The sequence below is a fragment of the Canis aureus genome, chromosome 3 (genome assembly GCF_053574225.1).
Source record: "Canis aureus isolate CA01 chromosome 3, VMU_Caureus_v.1.0, whole genome shotgun sequence".
Taxonomy (NCBI): Eukaryota; Metazoa; Chordata; class Mammalia; order Carnivora; family Canidae; genus Canis; species Canis aureus.
In genome coordinates, this window is record NC_135613.1 from 47880334 (window position 1) to 47898622 (window position 18289).

General features: G+C 48.7%; 1 protein-coding gene across 3 annotated transcripts in view; it reads right to left on the bottom strand.

Moving 5' to 3' along the window:
* The window catches only part of SHMT1 (serine hydroxymethyltransferase 1), a 27546-nt gene extending 11125 nt beyond the window's left edge, over window positions 1–16421 (bottom strand). The window contains exons 1-5 of one of the 3 annotated variants that reach the window (XM_077892398.1): window positions 16251–16421; window positions 8964–9078; window positions 7075–7220; window positions 2701–2816; window positions 2193–2353 (exon numbers count right to left, since the gene is read on the bottom strand). In XM_077892398.1, coding sequence (XP_077748524.1) covers window positions 2193–2353; window positions 2701–2816; window positions 7075–7220; window positions 8964–9059 — 519 coding nt within the window. In that variant the 5' untranslated portion in view covers window positions 9060–9078; window positions 16251–16421. Of the gene's footprint in view, window positions 1–2192; window positions 2354–2700; window positions 2817–7074; window positions 7221–8007; window positions 8131–8963; window positions 9079–15267; window positions 15414–16250 lie in introns of those variants that run through there. The other 2 variants (XM_077892399.1, XM_077892397.1) reach the window with 2 other exon arrangements.
* Between the last annotated feature and the right edge of the window lie 1868 nt (window positions 16422–18289).

Here is an 18289-nt window from a genome sequence, read left to right on the forward strand (position 1 = left end):
TCTTTAAAAAAAAAAAATCCTAAACATTCGACAGTAAGCCTGCTGCTCCAGGGAAAATTCATGGGTATTTGTAAGAAACCGCAGAGGGGCCAGAGGAGCGTAGAGGGGCAGGAATGGGGCCTCCCCTGTCACTTGGGACCTCCGGAGAGGGGACTCGTTGGACACAGGGAAGAGAGGGAGGGATGGAGGTTCGAGTTGCTGTTTCCCGGGAGGATAAAATTCCTGGCTCTGCATGCCTGCAGTTGCCTGGAGGGTGAGAGAGCCCCACGGAGAGGGCAGGGGCCGGGAGAGGCCAGGCAGGGAGGCAGGCTGGGGAAGAGGAGGAACAAGGCATCTGCTGCCGGAGGCCAGTCAGGTCTGTGTCCTCCTCTCTGCACCAGGCCCGGTGCTCACAGGCACCCCGCAGGCAGGTGAGCTATGCTTCCTGCTGCCCAAGCTGGCTAAGCTCCAGGGTCCCACCACTCCACACCCCTGCAGGCCTACCACCACTGAGCCTCCAGCCTGCACCCATGGGGCTGCAGCCTGCACAGCATATGTGTCAGAGATGCGGGGCAGCTGAAGGAGACTGGGATGCGGCCCCAGGCTTGCTAACACCCAGAAGAGATTCTTGTAGTAGGGTGCAGGGGGCTGGGTATCTCTGTCGGTTAAGCATCCGACTCTTGATCTCAGCTCAGGTCTTGATCTCAGGGGTTTTTTTTGTTTTTTTTTTTTTGTTTTTTTTATTAATTATTTATGATAGTCACAGAGAGAGAGAGAGAGAGAGAGGCAGAGACACAGGCAGAGGGAGAAGCAGGCTCCATGCACCGGGAGCCCGACGTGGGATTCGATCCTGGGTCTCCAGGATCGCACCCTGGGCCAAAGGCAGGCGCCAAACCGCTGCGCCACCCAGGGATCCCTGATCTCAGGGTTTTGAGTTCAAGCCCCACATTAGGCTCTGTGCTGGGCACGGAGCCTACTTTAATTAATTAGTTAATTAATTTAAAAAAAGAAGGGACTCTGGGGTAATGGAGGACATTGCGTTAAAGAGTAAGGCTGCCCGAGGCCTCAGCTAAGATCAGAAAACAAGTCTGTGATTCCTCTCTGCCACCGTTCTTTCCATAGTGAAAGAAACTGTAGAAACCAGGTTTTGTGTTCTATGTGCAAAGACAGAGCATTGTCCCGCTGGGATCACGTTTCAAAATCCATCTCCAAGGTCAGCATTGGCCAACGAAGATACTAGCAGCCAGAAATGCCTGGGCTTTCCCTAACAAGAAGCGAACTGTCACTTGCACACCAGAAGCACTCACATGGTCACTGGACCAAGCCGAAGGCTAACAACGGGTGAACAGTCAAGGGGAGGCGGCAAAGACCACAGAATGCCAGGAGGGAAAACTGGCTTGGCCTTCTTCAAAGAGTAAAATCCCGTGGCTGACACTCAGCCCAGCACAATGATGCACTGTGACCTCTGCTTGTGGTGGGACACGTGAACAAACCTGGAATGGCCCACCGCATATAAAACACCAGGAAGAAATGGTTTCTGGATGTGAGAAAGGGTTGCCAGGGGCATGGACTGCCCCATAGCCAAGTGTGAGGGTTACTGCCTTTGTCTCCAGCACCAGCAGCACCTTTACACATCAGCTATCATGCCCCCTGGGAGCCCACGGGTCTTCTGTGCGTTGTTCCACCAAACTGTTTATAATGACAAGGGCCCCACAGGAATACGTGCCAGCCCCACGCCAGGCACACAGCTCATATAGGCTGCAGCTAGCTGATAGGTCGGTGAGGGGCGGCGGGGTGCAGGGGCCAGCTGTCCTGGTGGGCTGTGTGCTGATGGTGGGGCTGCTGGCGCCAGGGCTAGGGATGCAGCTGGTGGCCCAGAAGTTCCGAGCATGGCTGTCCCTGATCCCCAGGGGTCTGGCTGCAGCTGACCTGGGTGCCAAGAGTCATCATCCCAGCTGGCGTTGCCCCTTGGCTCTGGAGGAGCCCCCACCACCTCCTCCGCTGCCTCCCTGACCTGTCTCCCTAGGCTTCAGCTGCCCCTGGTGTGCTCTGAATGCCTGAGGAGTCCCCAGGCCAGGGAGGTGACAGATGGTGAAAGGTAGGGACACTTCCTCTTGCATCTTAGGAACAGGACCACCTATTCCTACAGGGGCAGACCTGGAGACTTTCTGAGCAAAAGGACTGCAGAGCCATGGACAGAAACCCACTCTTACCTTATAGGGCATAGATTCAAAGAAGATGGACGTAGCAGAGATTTTCTTCTTGTCTGTCATGAACCCGTGTGTCAGGTGGCCCCCATCGGGCAGGTCCAGGCCCATGATGCGCCCGTGGGGCTCCACCAGGGCAGTGTACACTGCAAAGTTGGCAGGGGAGCCTAGAACGCCAGACCAGAGAAAGTACGATGACTTCTGCCTGTGAGGCCCCAAGCAGGACCCCAGAGCTTGGCCACCAGGCCATCTACCAAGAGTGGACAGAACAAGCCTGGCACTACTGTGCAGCCCCCAGTTCCCTGGAGGTTCCCCTGCAGCAAACCCCGAGACCAAGGGACAGGAGTTCAGGAGGGGTGAGTCAGGGGCAAGCCAAGGTCAATGGAAAGAGACCCACAGACCCAGGAGAGGCTTAGCTTATTTTTCACTCTCATTTATGGGAAGTCCTTCTTGGGACTCCTCTCAGAGAATGCAGGGGGCTGCCCAGACCTGGCTGGATGTGGCAGTTACCTACCTGAGTAGGGCTGTACGTTGACCCCCCAGCACTCAGGATCCAGACCATAGACCTGCAGCGCTCGCTTCTGACAAAGGATCTCCAGCTCATCGATGAACTCGGTCCCACCATAATACCTGCAGGAGACAGCCAGCCGACTTAGGTCCCCTCTGGCCCCAAACCTCTGCGCTTCCTACAGAGGCCAAAGAAGCTTCCGGCTTTGGGGTGGAAGAATTAAAGCGGAGAAGTGGTGAGAACCAGTACCCTGAACCTCATGCCACTCATCTTCCATTTGTGCCAAGTCGGCTGTGTGTCCGAGGAAGTACCTCCTCATCTATAAGGAAAAGTCTGACGTGGGCTGCGTGCATGAACCCTGAGGATACACAGTCATTATGCTGAGCGAAGTAAGCCAGTTACAACTGTGTGATTTCCCTTATATGAGGTTCCAAGGGCAGAGTTCCAGAGACAGAATGTGCAAAGGGGTTCCTAGGGGAAGGGAGAAGTGGAAAGTTCTTTTGCTTTTTGTTTTTACAGTTCTAATAAAATTTTACTCATTTGGGCAGCCCTGGTGGCTCAGGGCTTTAAATCTTTAAAAAAATTTTTTTACTCATTTAATAGTTACATGTGAAAATTTATATTTGTCATATCTGCATATTAGTAATCGTAATAATTCAATTCAGATTTTTTTAAAAGATTTTATTTATTTATTCATTAGAGACACACACAGAGAGAGAGAGAGAGAGAGGCAGAGACACAGGCAGAGGGAGAAGCAGGCTCCATGCAGGGAGCCTGGCGTGGGAATTGATCCCGGGTCTCCAGGATCGCGCCCTGGGCCGAAGGCAGGGGCCAGACCACTGAGCCACCCAGGGATCCCCAGTAGATGTTTTTAACACCTGTGCCTTGTGGTCAGAGAAAATCTTAAAATTTTTAAGTATATATACTCTTTTTGGGGCACCGGGTAGCTCAGTCAGTCAAGTGTCTGACTCTTGATTTGGGCTCAGGTCATGATCTCAGGGTCCTGGGATCCAGCACCACATTGGGCTCCCTGCTCAGTGGGGAGTCTGCTTCTCTTTCTCCCTCTGCTCCCCACCCCCAGCCCCTGTACTTGCACATACTTGCTCTCTCTCTTAAAATAAATAAATCTTTAAAAAGATTTATATATACATATATACACTCTTCATCCTAGTAAAGACCAAGTAACATAAAATTGACATCTCAATCTTTTCAAGTATAGTCTAGTGGTGTTAAGTACTTCACACTGCAATGTATATTCCCAATTTTGTGCAACAGACCTCTAGAACTTTCTTGTCCTGCAGAACTGAAACTCTACACCTATGAGCAGCAGCTCCCCGCTCCCTCCCCACAGCTGCTAGGAGCCATCATTCTCCTTTTCGCTAAGATCTTGACAATTCTAGACAGCTCACTGTAGCACAACACACCACCCATATTTTTGAGACTGGGTTATTGCAGGTGTCACAATGTCCTCATGGTTCATCTTCGATGTAGCATGTGATGGGAATTCTTTCTTTTTTAAGACTGAAGGATGTTCAATTATATGGATAGAGCACATTTTGCTTATCCATTCATCTACCCACTGATACTTGGGTTGCTCTCACCTCTTGGCTATTGTGAATAATGCTGCAATGGACAAGTCTGGAAATCAAAAGGGGCTTCACTGAGTGATCTGGAAGGTCCCTTCCAGCATCACATTCTCTGCTTTGTCACCAAAGAAGTGTGTGGTCTCCCCAGGTTTGAAGGAGAGCAGTCCGACTGGGGAACAATTATGGAGCTTCAGGAACATCAGGGCTACAAGGGGACGTAGCAATTTGCCATTTTTCAGGGGAGTAAACACAGGACAGTGATTCAGGGTCATGATGGGGCCCCAGTGCCCCTATCTGCCTTGCCTCAGACAGAGGAGCCAAGCCACCTGCCAAGCATTTGCCACACAGATGTGGATCTGAAGCATGCAAACCTGGTTCTGTTCTTTACTATGGGAGTTGGAGCAGCCTCCTTCACGTGCTCAAGTCTGACTCCTCATCGGGAAAGGGGGTGAGAGTTCTGACTTTGCAGTCAGGCTGCACATGAAGGTGACTGTAGTCACACTCGGCCTGATCCTAGAACACAGCACTACGTTTTACCCTCAGTGACAAGGCCACTGTCATCTCACTGATCTCCAAGAAAGACAAAAGTGTTTTCAATGAAATGGTGGCTTGGCATCTGTGAGATCCATTCCAGTTTCAGAGATGTTAAAATGTCAAAAAGTAAGTGCTCTGGGTTGATGAAAGTCAGTGAGGACTCAGCATGGTCCCCTGCTGCTGTCCCCAGCAGTGACTAGAGATTCATCTCGGGACAAGGGATTTGGAAGCCCGATATGGACCTAGGATCTAGGCCGTGTTCTTCAAAAGAACTTCCTGTACAAGAAAGTGGATCCTCTTCATGTGTATCAGGACAAGACTCTCAGAGGAGGAGAAATGCCTACCAGTGCTTAACTGATGCCCTCAAACCACAGCAGTAAATACAGTGTAACTCTTACCATTGAGGGGCAGATATCACCACCGGCTTCACCTCTCTACAGATAGAGCAGTCCCTGTGTCCACTGGGTGGGGACGAAACCCTGGGACCCATCGAAGTTTCTTTTACAAGATCAACTTAGAAATGATGGAACCCCTAAGACAGCTTGGAATTTGGAGTATGTGGGTGGTTTTTCCAATACCAATCACCAATTCTTGTATACCAACTGGGTGTCCCAACAATTCCATTCGATTCTGACACAAACTACCCAGAGTTAGCACAGAAGCCACAGGTTAAGGACTCAGTTTCACAAGGCTGCCCCCACTTTGCACACCAGCCACAAGTCCTGGGCCCCCATGCTACCCATGCCACTGTCCCGCTTGGCCACGAATTTGGGGGTCCCTACAACCTCCTCTCACGCTCATCATTTCACCAGAACAATTCACAAAACTCAAGAAAGTCCTTTACGTATGATTACTGGTCTGTGAGAGAAGATTTAACTCAAGAACAGCCCAAGGAAGAGGTGCATACGGCAAGGTATATGGGAGGGCACACCACCCTCCCAGCACCTCAACTGGTACAAGCCCTGCCGCATCTAGCCTCCTCTGGCGCCCTGGTGTGCCCTGGAGGCTCGGGGAGAGGGCTGAAAACACTGACCCTCTAATCTCCTGTCTGGTCTCTCTGCATCTAGGGGCCCCACCCACAGTCACCTTGTGTAAACTCAAGTGTGGTCAACAAAGGGTCACTTGAGAATAAGAAAAGACACGGCTACCACCAGGCAATTCAGAGGCTTTAGAAGCTCAGAGCCAGGAACCAGCAAGAAAGACCAGATGTTAATTTTTCACAAGACCACAGTATGAAAATGTCTACCTGTGTGCAAACCTGAGCCATCACTGAATCTCAGTGAGTCTTGGCTTCCTCATCTGTCAAAGGCAGAAATAGCACCCCCGGCCCCGTAGGGTGGCCTCGAGGATCAAATGAGCTACTGGTTGTGAAAACACCAGATGAAGCCTTGAAGGCGCAGAGAGAAGGTAGTTATTTAGGGCAGGACAAAGATTATGCCTTCAACTTGATTCTCGACCTTTCTCCGGAGAGCTTCAGGGGCTTTTCAGTGCAGAATGGCAGGCAGTTCTACTCGAGGGTGACCCTTCTTTTTGCCGTGTCCTTTGGGACACAAATATACAAATCTGCAAAAACCATATGTCAAATTCTATAATCATCATCTTTAATAATGACTATAAAAAACAAAAATGAATAGAACCTCTTGTGGTTCTCGGGGTGAAGGAACTGACCAAATCCAACGTTTCTAATGCAGCCATGACAGATTCAATTGTCACTTCTAGGTCACTCCTGATACAGATTCAATTACTCACTGAGCAACAACTTTCCATGGCATCATTCAGAGCACTGACCTTTTCCTAGAGGTTCAATGGCCTAGCAGCTCCAGACTCCTTAGGGACTAGCCTGTTATTCTAGAAAGCCCCAAAAGGGACTGCTAAAGACTCTAAGTAGAGCTGCTCCAAGAACATCAGTGCTGCCACATGCTGGGAATTGAAAATGAGTTATGACAGGATGGGAACAGAATAGAAATCCCCACATGGGGATCCCTGGGTGGCGCAGCAGTTTGGTGCCTGCCTTTGGCCCAGGGCGCGATCCCAGAGACCCGGGATCGAATCCCACGTCAGGCTCCCGGTGCATTGGGCCTGCTTCTCCCTCTGCCTATGTCTCTGCCTCTCTCTCTCTCTCTGTGTGACTATCATAAATAAATAAAAATTTTAAAAAATTAAAAAAAAAAAAAGAAATCCCCACGTGGTGTAGACTCTATACCGACTCTGTAGCTCCCATCAGTATGTCAGAAGCAGGCCTTTGACGGCATTCACATACCTCTGGCCTGGGTAACCCTCAGAGTACTTGTTATTTAAGCAAGAGCCGAGGGCCTCTAAAACTGCCCGGCTGGTGAAATTCTCTGACGCGATCAGCTCCAACCCGACTCTCTGCCGGTTACTCTCCTTCTTGATGATGTTGTAAACCTGATGAGAAGTAAAGGAACGGTGAATGTCTGGCTTAGCATTTTGCTCTGATCAAAGCCATAACCTATCTAAGAGAAGAGACACTATGATAGATTCATATTTTGCCCGTAAGAGCCGACCATAGCCCAAATAACCCAACTGAGAAGACTCCCATAGCACTTAGAGAATAGAGATCTTCCTCAGATTTTAGCATTCAGGGAGGAATTAATAGAAGACAATGAATTAAGGGAAATAAATAATTGAAGAGAAAATGACCTTTCAAATAAGTATCCCACCTAATTTTTAATTTTGTGCCACCTTGTTATTTTCATCCCTGTTTCATTGAGTTTCTCCCTCCCTGAACTTTATTCCTTGCTCTTCGTCCTTAAAATAAAAGTTGCTTTGGTAAACCCACACAGTTAGAAAGTAGGCTGGTAGAAGCTGAGGGTTGGGGGTAGCCTGAGGTGACTGCTCATGGGTTTGAGGTTTCCCTTTGGGGGCATAAAAATGTTCTAAAATTGATTATGGGGTGCCTCGGTCGCTTGGTTGATGAAGTGTCTGCCTTTGGCTCAGGGTGTGATCTCAGGGTCCTGGGATCGAGTCCCACATCAGGCTCTGTGCTCAGCCAGGAGCCTGCTTCTCCCTTTCCCTCTGCCACTCCCCCTACTCATGTTTTCTCTCTTTCATATGAAAAAATAAAATCTCTAAAAATGATTGTGAACATGCTAAAAAACACCGACATGCGCACTTTCAGTGGTGATTTGTATGGTAAGTGAATGATCTCTTGTATATAAAGTTGTTATAAAACCTTATAAATAGGGATCCCTGGGTGGCGCAGTGGTTTAGCGCCTGCCTTTGGCCCAGGGCGCGATCCTGGAGACTCCGGATCGAATCCCACGTCGGGCTTCCGGTGCATGGAGCCTGCTTCTCCCTCTGCCTGTGTCTCTGCCTCTCTCTCTCTCTCTCTCTCTCACTATCATAAATAAAAAAATAAAAATAAAAAAAAATAAAATAAAATAAAAAAAAAACCTTATAAATAAAAGATGCTTCTTGGTATCTAGATACACTCCTCTGAACTAGCAGGAAAGGGTCAGACCTCAGTGGACCCTCCTATACCCCTTTCCTCTAGAGCAGCCAGGACAGTGCTCTGCACTTGTAGAAACTCAGGAATATCTATATTTTCCCACAGAGGCCTTTAAAGGTTTTTAAATTTTTATTTATTTGAGAGAGAGAGAGAATGTGTGAGCAAACAGGGAGAGGGACAGGAGAGGGAGAGAGAATCTAAAGCAGGCTTTGTGCTCAGTGTGGAGCCTGACATGGTACTCGATCTCACAACCCTGAGATCATGACCTGAGCTGAAACCAAGAGTCGGACACTCAACCAACCAAGCCACCCAGGCGTCCTGCACAGAGGGCTTTTGGCCACTTTGTCATGCACCGCCCCTAAATCTGGCACTCTAAGCGCAAGGCTATCCTGAGTAAGACTTATTTAGGAGTAGACCTGGCTATGTATTTATTTATTTTTAAAGATTTTATTTACTCATGAAAGACAAGAGAGGGAGAGAGGCAGAGACACAGGCAGAGAGAGAAGCAGGCTCCATGCAGGGAGCCCAACGTGGAACTCGATCCAGGGACCCCAGGATCACACCCCGGGCCGAAGGCAGACACTCAACCGCTAAGCCACCCAAGCATCCCCAAACTTGGAAATTTAAACAAGAGTCTCCGCTTTACAATATCTAAGCAGACCCTCCCCACGGCGTCTCACCTCAGTGTCATTGTCTTTCAGGGGCTGCGCCAGCATTTTATCATGCGAGGACCACAGGTCAGTGTCCTTGTGAGTACTGTTGACTGGAGTCATCATTGCACCAGTTCAAAGTTACCTAAAAATGGAAATGCTCCCAGCATTAAATTTAGTTAGTTAAAGCTCATGGCAACCTGTTGGTTCACCCAGGTTGCTGAAGGACTGACATGTTTTATGACCTTTTTCTAGAGCTGCTGGGTAAACACGAAGGCCTTCTATTGTAAAACCACCGTGTGGAAGGAACTTCTGGTTCCTTTCAGAACTGTAGACGTCCGCTTGTGATCCCATGAGTACAGAGAACTACCTGCCCTCCCCATGAGGGCGGCCCAGTCCTGAGAGAGCCAGGTACCCCTCTTCCCAACTAAACCTTTCCTGGCTCCAGGGTAGGCCCCCACCTAAACTAAGTGCCTTGCAGGCAAGAACTGAGTGTTACTTTTTTTTTTCAAATCCCACACAGAACCCCAACACAGCCATAGGTATTTGCCAAATGGCTGAACAAACAAACTTCTGTGTCACTCTTCCCATTTTTCATGTAACAAAAGTGAAAAGAAAAAGTATCTCAGCTCAGGGCTGCACAGCATGTTGGCCACAGAAGCTGCCCTCAAGAAACTCAACACACATTCTGAGCGCCTCTGCAGACTTCCTCATGGCTGCGAGTTAAGGCGCACGCTTTTGCTTAAATAGAAACCCTCCTGTAAAAACTGCAGGTCAGATTCGCACGTCTGTCTTTTTTTAATCAGAAAACAGCATCCTGTTAAAATACAGCTGAGCGGAAAATGCAAGATTCTTAACCCAGGTTTCCGCAGAGAACGAGAATGTCTGGACAGCGGCATATCCACCAGTGTGAAAGTTTAAATATTGACAGGAACCAGCCACCTCTAATCAATAGTTGGCAGCTTTCTAGTACTTTCCCGTTAACTTACTAAGCTTTCATTTCAGTTCACTCATTAGCCAGCTATTTATCGAGGGCCTTCCCCGGGCCAGCCACAGCACTGGGAGGGACTGTGCACACAGATGGCTCCCCTCATGGGGAAGCACAGCTCCGAGCAAACAGGTGCACTCAATGCAGCTAGACAAAATGAGGAAAGTGGCATGTGGGCATTTGCTGGCATGGTCAGGGCTCACCGTGGACAGCTGGGTCAGGGGCCTAGTAGACGACATAAATCCAGAGGACAGCTAGATGGAGAAAGAGCCAAACAGGAGAGAGCCTATCTCCCAATGAGTACTGTGAAATAATAAGAAATATAGATTGGTCTCCGCTCCTAAAACCCTTGTGATTTCCTAGGGGAGAAGAGTGCCTTTTGTTCTACTTCGGTCACTCTGGGTGGACTCCTGGCTGGTCACCACAAAGACCAAGCCATGATCAGAAGCTTGGAATGTTCCATCTGACTCCCCATTCTCCAGAGAGGGGAGAAGTGCTAGAAATCGAATAAATAATTGATCAAGTGTAAGTGATCAAGTGGGCCTTGGGGAGCTTCCATGTTGGTGAATACATCCACGTACCCAGAGGGTGGTGCACCCCACTCTAGGGGGACAGACACTGCTGCACGTAGGACCCTCCCACACCTCACCCTAAGTATCTCTTTATGGCTGTTTATCTGTATCCTTCCTTTATGGTCTCTTTCACTATATAACAAACTGATAAAGATAAGCAAATGTTTCTCTGAGTTCTATGGGCTCATAAGCAAATGATTGAGTCCAAGGAGACAGGTCATGGGAACCTCCAATTTGCACCCAAGTCATACAGAAGTTGTGGGTAACCTGGAGACCTATTACTTGCTGTTGGTGTACGAAATGGGAGGCAGTCTTGTGGGACTGAGCCCTTAATCTGGGGGGGTCTGCGCTAACTTCAAGTAGTACCAGAATCTAATTGAACTGTAGGACCCCCAGCCAGTGTCACAGAATTGACATGTAGAAAACCCACATTATCTGGTGTCAGAAGCATCACGAGTGTGGTAGCAATACGTGGAAAGGGGACACACAGCAACATGGGTCATTTTTCCTATGCAAGCTCACACGCACTCTCGTTGCCAAACCAACGTACCCACTAAATAAAACAGCCCAGTAATCCCAAATCACAGTGATTCTCCTTAACCTCCAGTAGAGCTAGCAAGAAACCGTCAGTAATCTTTAACCAGGAAATTCCTAACTGGGGCTTTCAAAGCAGCCATTATTTTAACTCAAGCACTAGAAGATTAGTAATAAGCCACGTCTGCAAGCAGTTTGACTTCAGTGTCATGCAGACTTCTGCAGCAACAGTGGGACTATCCTTGCCAAGGGCAGGCAGGCAGCCTCGGAGGTGGCGGGCCAGACCATGTTGCCATTACAGGGGGAGAGAGAGACGGGAAATGGTTTGGGCACTGTGCCCATGGCTTCTTTGTGTTGATGATCCCCGTGCTCAAGAACAGCCGCTACAACCCAAGGCTCTCTGCATCAGTCAACACGCATGCCCTGGCAGGTGGTAAACCCACCAAAAGAAACAAAAAACAAAACCCTAAAAACACAAGAGCCGAAACAGGTGCTCAGGTCCTAGAATCTCGAGGAGCAAAGCTTCTTTTAAATACTGATTATTCAAAAAGGATTTGAAGGTGGCAAGCAACATCGATAAGATATTGCTCAAATGCCACATAATTAAAGTCCATTTTAAGCCCTCCTCCTCCAAGGCAGGTCAGATCCACAATCATTCTGGGAAAGGTGCCCAGTTGCACCCTGCTCAGGACAAGGAACAAAGTCCCTACCTGCTTCTCTGCGCCCACTGGCTTCCCTTCAGCAAAACACCTGCTACTTTGTACCCTGGCTGCAAATTTTTTCCTTACCTGAAATGCTAATTGAGTCAGTTACTTCTGACACCCCAAGGGAGAGCTGTACCGTGGCTGAGACCCTGCTAGGGCCTGCTGCTCTCACGACCCACCCACGCAGAAGAGTTTTCTACCCTGTGTCCTATAACCACTCAGGGTCAAGTCTTCTCCTCCCCACATGGGGTACTTAATCCACACACACCCTTATTAAACCCATACCCTTCTTTTTTTTTTTAAGATTCTATTTATTTATTCGTAAGAGACACACAGAGAGAGGCAGAGACACAGGCAGAGGGAGAAGCAGGCTCCATTCAGGGAGCCCAATGTGGGACTCGACCCCAGGACCCCGGGATCATGACCTTAAGCCAAAGGCAGACGCTCAACCACGAGCCACCCAGGCATCCCAAACCCACAGCCTTCTTTTTTTTTTTTTTAAGATTTTATTTATTTATTCATGAGAGACACACAGAGAGAGAGAGAGAGAGAGAGAGAGAGAGGCAGACACAGGCAGAGGGAGAAGCAGGCTCCATGCAGGGAGCCCGACATGGGACTCGATCCCGGGTCTCCAGGATCACACCCTTGGCCGAAGGCAGCAGCGCCACCCGGGCTGCCCGCCCATAGCCTTCTTGAGTCCAGATGAAGCTTTTTGTTTTAACTGTGAAGAAGTTTCAATTCTTTAAACAGAGTTCAAGATTCCTTGTCTTGCTTGATTTAAGTCAATTAGACCTACTACAGATATGATCTATTGTCTCTATTAAGTCAATTAGATCTCTCCCATCCCAGGGCAATCTGAATTACACTTAGAAAGACAAAGACCGGGGATCCCTGGGTGGCGCAGCCGTTAAGCGCCTGCCTTTGGCCTGGGGGTGTGATCCTAGTCCCGCGTCAGGCTCCCGGCATGAAGTCTGCTTCTCCCTCCTCCTGTGTCTCTGCCTCTCTCTCTCTCTCTCTCTATCATAAGTAAATCTTAAAAAAAAAAAAAAAAAGACAAAGACCTTGAATGTAAACAGCTAATTTATGTGTCAACCTGAACAGATTTACAGATAACCAAGTAGCTGATAAAACAAGAAAGAGATCTTGACACTGTGTACTTTTAAGATGCAGAGGGAAGATCATTTTTAGCTAATATTATATTTAGGGAAGACCTACTTCACATCTTTTCTTGAGGTTTGGAATTTGGCTGAAAAATAACATGCCTTGAACTTTGTCCTCATTTTTTTTTGAACTGTGATAAAATATACATAAGATTTATCATTTTAATCATTTTTAAATTAAAAATAATCTTTATTTAAAAAAATTTTTTTTTCTATTTCACCCATTCCCCCCCTTCCTTTCCTCTAGCAACCACCAGTTTGTTCTGTATTTAGGAGTCTGGACTTTTTCTTTTTTTCTTTGCTTGTTCATTTGTTTCTTAAATTCCACATATAAGTGAAACCAATATGGTCTTTGTCATTCTCTGCCACTTTAACCATGTTTAGGTGCAATTCAGGGGCATGAAATACATACATACTATTGTGCAACCATTACCACCATCCATCTCCAGAAGTTTCTCATCACCCCAAACTGCAATTCTGGGTACCCATTAAACCTTCTTCCAGGCAGGCTGGTAGTTAACAACTAGATTCTACTTTCTATGAATTTGACTATTTCAGGTACCCCTGTAAATAAAATCACACACTTGCCCTTTTGTGTCTGGCTTCTTTCATGTACTATAAGGTTTTCAGAGTTCATCCACATTGCAGGACTTGTCAGAATCTCCCTCCCTCTCAAGTCTGGGTAGTATTCCACTGTATGGAGACACCATGCAGTATTTTGTTTATCCATCCACCCATTACCGACAAGTGGGTTGCTCCCACCTTTTGGCTACTGTAAGTGATGCTGCCACAAAGATGAACAAATACCTTGTTTTCAGTCCTCTGGGTGAAGACCCCAAGTGGAATTGCAGGATCATATAGTAATTCTACATTCAGTTCAAAACAAGCTTTTGATATTTAGGAGATCTATACTCTTCTACTATTATCAGCCTACAGTGAATTCATTCACTCCTGCAACAAGTATTTATTGAGGAGCTCCTATGTCCTACGCACTGAGCAAGGAACTTACTAGAATATATACGTCAAAAAAGACAGAGGCCTTGCTTTTACGAGGAGCAAACAAGTAAACAAGAAATACAGAAGGTAATGTCAGGGGGTGGTGATTGCTATAAGGACAATAAACGGGTAGAGGGCTTCTTTAGACCAGGCCATCGAAAGTACCTGGGCTGAAACCTTATCCTCCTAAGGTGCTCCTCACCTTATTGCCCTTACTGCAAAGACCCTAAAATGGGAAGAAATTTGACTTGTCAAGAGTCAGAAATCAGGCCCACATGCCTGAAGCTTGGAGAACAAAGCAGAGGCACAAGAAATGACACTGAAGGACCAAGGGTGAGAGCAGGGATGGAGAACAGATTCTTCACCTTGACAGGATGTATTTTACAAGGTTTCAAACTATGTTCTAGAAACCTTGGTCTTGAGTCACTTCTCAGTCTGCCTGTGAAATCTGAAACTAACAACTAGAGAAACCCAACAGGGGAAGACCAGGGTTCCTTATGTAAAAGAGCAGATGGTGAACATCTCCCAAGCTGGACCCCTCCAACTCTCTCATGTCCCAACAGTGAAGACCACACCCAAGGAAACTGTGCTAAAGCCAGCCTCTCCACTTCCTAATGTGCAGCTCAGCTACTGACACCTCTGTTTCTCAGTCCCCTCATATAAAACCCAGGAGCGAAGACCGTTCTGATTTGGCAGGGAGAGCCAAATGAGCTACCGGACATACACAGAGTGCTTGGAACACTGCCAGGCACAGAGGAAGTACTCAAAAGCTATCATCTAGTACCGTTATTAAAGAAATGGAGGGACCTTTGGGCCATCTTTGTTACCACTCAGTAACCTGGGCTGAGCACCCTGGGAGCACACAGCTCACTGCAGCTATTATCATTATAATGCTGGATATTTTTTTAAAATGTATTTATTTATTCATAAGAGACAGAGAGGCAGAGACATAGGCAGGAGAAGCAGGCTCCCTGTGGGGAGCCTGATGTAGGACTCGATCCCAGGACCCCAGAATGACCTGAGCCAAAGACAAGATGCTCAACCACTGAGCCACCCAGGTGCCTCTAATGCTGGATATTTCTGTGGGGGGGACATGTCACTCACGTGTGGCATGATCCTCACCTCAACCCCAGGGAAACAGACCTGAATTTACTTGCCAAGGTCATCAACCTCCCCATGGCCCCAAATCTTCCCCAGGACTTTGTCACACAAGCGTAACCAGCCAGAAGTCTCCGGAGGGAACCACCCTATTGAATGTCATCGGTCTGTCCCATACACAGATTTTTCATTATCTAGCTTACAGAGGAGGAACCCGAGGCTCAGGGAGCTAAGTGGTCTAAGGTCCCACAACAAAGAGTCAGAATCTGAAGTCCAGTTTACCTTTAGTTCCAAACATCCTCACGACACTGCACTAAATAAAAGCACAGGTTGCCCACCTCCAGTGCATGTTCCCTCAGGTAAGAAATTCAAAAAATGATTCCATAAGAACCTGAACTGGTGTTTCCAGTCCAGCAACTGCCTGATTAAAGACACATGTTGGTGCTGGCCCCAGCTGATCAAGGGTCACTTAACTTCTAGGACCTCGAAGGCCAGGGCGTGGAGCCAAGAACCCTACAGTGCAATGTTTGTCTCCCAGCACAGTGAGGGCGGAGGGCGGCGACGGAGGACAGACTGCAGACAACAGGCGCAGCTCCGCCCCCGCAGGGCTCGGTTCACACCAAAAGTAGCGCGACCCTGTAAGCAGTGGTTGACAGTGCAGGCTTGGGGAGCTTCCGTTTGATTCCGGGCTCTGCCATTTTGCCATCTGCAGGGTCGCGCCCAAGTCGGCTCTTCTCTCCGAGCCTCACCTTCCCCATCTGTAAAATCGGCTACGCGACAGCGCTCCGCCTGTAGCTTTGCTCAGGGGATTCTCAGGTGAAGGGGTGTACTTAAATTTAAAATGCTCTACAAGGGACGTCTGGGTGGCTCTGCCTTCTGGAGTCACAGAATCCTCCTGGAGTCACAGGATCGAGCCCCGCATCGAGCTCCCTGCAGGAAGCCTGCTTCTTTGGCTCTCGATCTGTGTCTCTCGTGAATAAATCAATAAAATCTTTAAAAAAAAAATGCTCTACGAAAGAAGCGCTCAGTGGAGAGCTACGTTACCAGCAGCAATCAGCCTTCGCGTCTGAGTCAAAGACCGCCCTCACCCCCTAGCGCACCGGCCCGTGACCAGGCCGGAGCATCCGGGCTCGCCGCCCTCCCTCCGCTCACCTTTTCCGGCCTCTCAGAGCCGCGGGGGAAGCGCGGCTGCCAGGCGCACACCACAAAGCGCCCCGAGAGCGCCGGGGGCACCGAGGTCCTGGCACCCGAAGCAGCCCACCTACCGGCACAGGGTCCCGCACAGCCCAGCGCCCCCGAGACCCGCCGCCGACCACGCTGCTGCCGCCGCGAGCAGAGTCCGAGACCCGCCGACCCGCGTCCGGCCCTGTGCCCGCCACGTGACACCTGCCGCGCGAGTCGGGAACCCAGAGCTTGGCGCGCAGCGGCTCTTGCGCTCCACTCCGTGCCCTCTGCGGGCAGCTGGGCCCCGCCCCCGGAGGCGCCCAATCAGAGGGCGCCCCGCCCCCCGAAGCGCGGGCGCTATTGGCTGCAGCGGAGCGGTGGGCGGGGCTGCCCCTCCCGGCGCGGCGCGGGGTAAGGCTGCACAGTCCAGCTGCGGAGCTAGACCTTCGCTGCGGCGCCCGCGGGCTAGGCGCGGGGCTTCCGGGGTGTCCGCAGAGGGCCTGTCCCAGCGCGTTTGGAATTAGGGGTGAATCTTGTTGCTTATATTTGACATTTGCATTGTCCTTTTTACAGTTTAGCACGTGATCATAGGACAAACCTGGGTTCGAATTCGGACACTATTACTCTGTGTAGAAGCCTATCTATATGAGTTTCATATTTCTCAACTTTGAATTGGGGATACTTTTATCTGCCTGACAGGACTCTCGGGAGGACTAATAGACATATCTGAGACACTTCACATCGCATCTGACTGACATGTTATAAGGACTCAACATATATTAGCCTTTGCTAAGAATCCTAAAAACCAGGGGTCTGCCCAGTGTACGAAAAGAGCTGACAAAGATTCTCTCAGGGACCAAATTCTACTCACGCTTGCCCAATTTTAGGAAGAATTCAGCTAAGTCATTTTAACCAGAACCCCCCCCCCTCAAATCCCCCATATCTGATTGGATTCCTTGTCCTCCACCATCCTTGGTGATGTCAGATCCCCCTGGCCTGGTCAGGTTAGCCAGAATCCCCTTACTCCTGGTGTTTGCTCTTACTAATTTTCCACCCACTGACCCTGGCTCCTTGGCTGTAGATTCCCAATCGCCCGTCCTATATTCAGAGTTCAGCTGCATCTCTCTCCCCACCCTGCAAGCGTCCGTCCAGCAAATTTGGTTTCTGGTAAGGGCTCTCTTCCTGGCTTCTATATGGGTGCCTCTCACTCTGGCTTCTATATGGGTGCCTCTCACTATGCCCTCACATGGCCTTTCCTTGGTGTGTGTGTGCACAAGGGGAGAGATAGCAAGATCTCTGGTGTCTCTTCTTATAGGGACACTAATCCTACCAGATCAAGTCCCCACCTTTGTGCCTTCACTTAACCTTAATTACCTCCTAAAGACCCTATCTCCAAATACAGTCAAATTGAGGGGGTCATCCTCCAACATAAGAATGAGGGGGATGACACAATTCATTCCATAGCAATCAGAATGGCTAAAAATTAAAAATAGTGCTAATGACAAATTCTGGAGAAGCTAAGAAACAGGATCTCCCATATATCACTGGTAGAGATGTAAAATGGTACAACCACTCTAGAAAACAGTGTCAGTGTCTTTTTTTTTTTTTTAAGATTTTATTTATTTATTCATGAGAGAGACACACAGAGAGAGGCAGACACAGGCAGAGGGAGAAGCAGGCTCCATGCAGGGAACCTGATGTGGGACTCGATCCAGGGTCCCCAGGATCACACCCTAGGCTGAAGGCGGCACTAAACTGCTGAGCCACCCAGGCTGCCCAGTTTGTCAGTGTCTTAACAAACTAAACATACACTTTCCATATTACCTAGCAATCATACTCCCAGGCATTTACCCAGAGAAATGAAAACTTTAGTCGACATGAGCATTCAGAGCATATTTATTTGCAATACCCTCAAACTGGAAGCTACTCAAATGTCCTTCATTAGGTGAATGGTTAAACCAACTGTTACGTGAGCTTTTTATTTTTCCATTCTCTGTTCACAGAAGTCAAGATTCCAAAACCAAGAGGCAGATACAAAATGGTAAAACAGCCTTGTCCTTCAGAGAGTGATATGATAACCTAAAAAGTAGCTCTTTAAAAAGATGAAGGGGGTCAGAAGGAAGGAGATAACCAAGAGAAG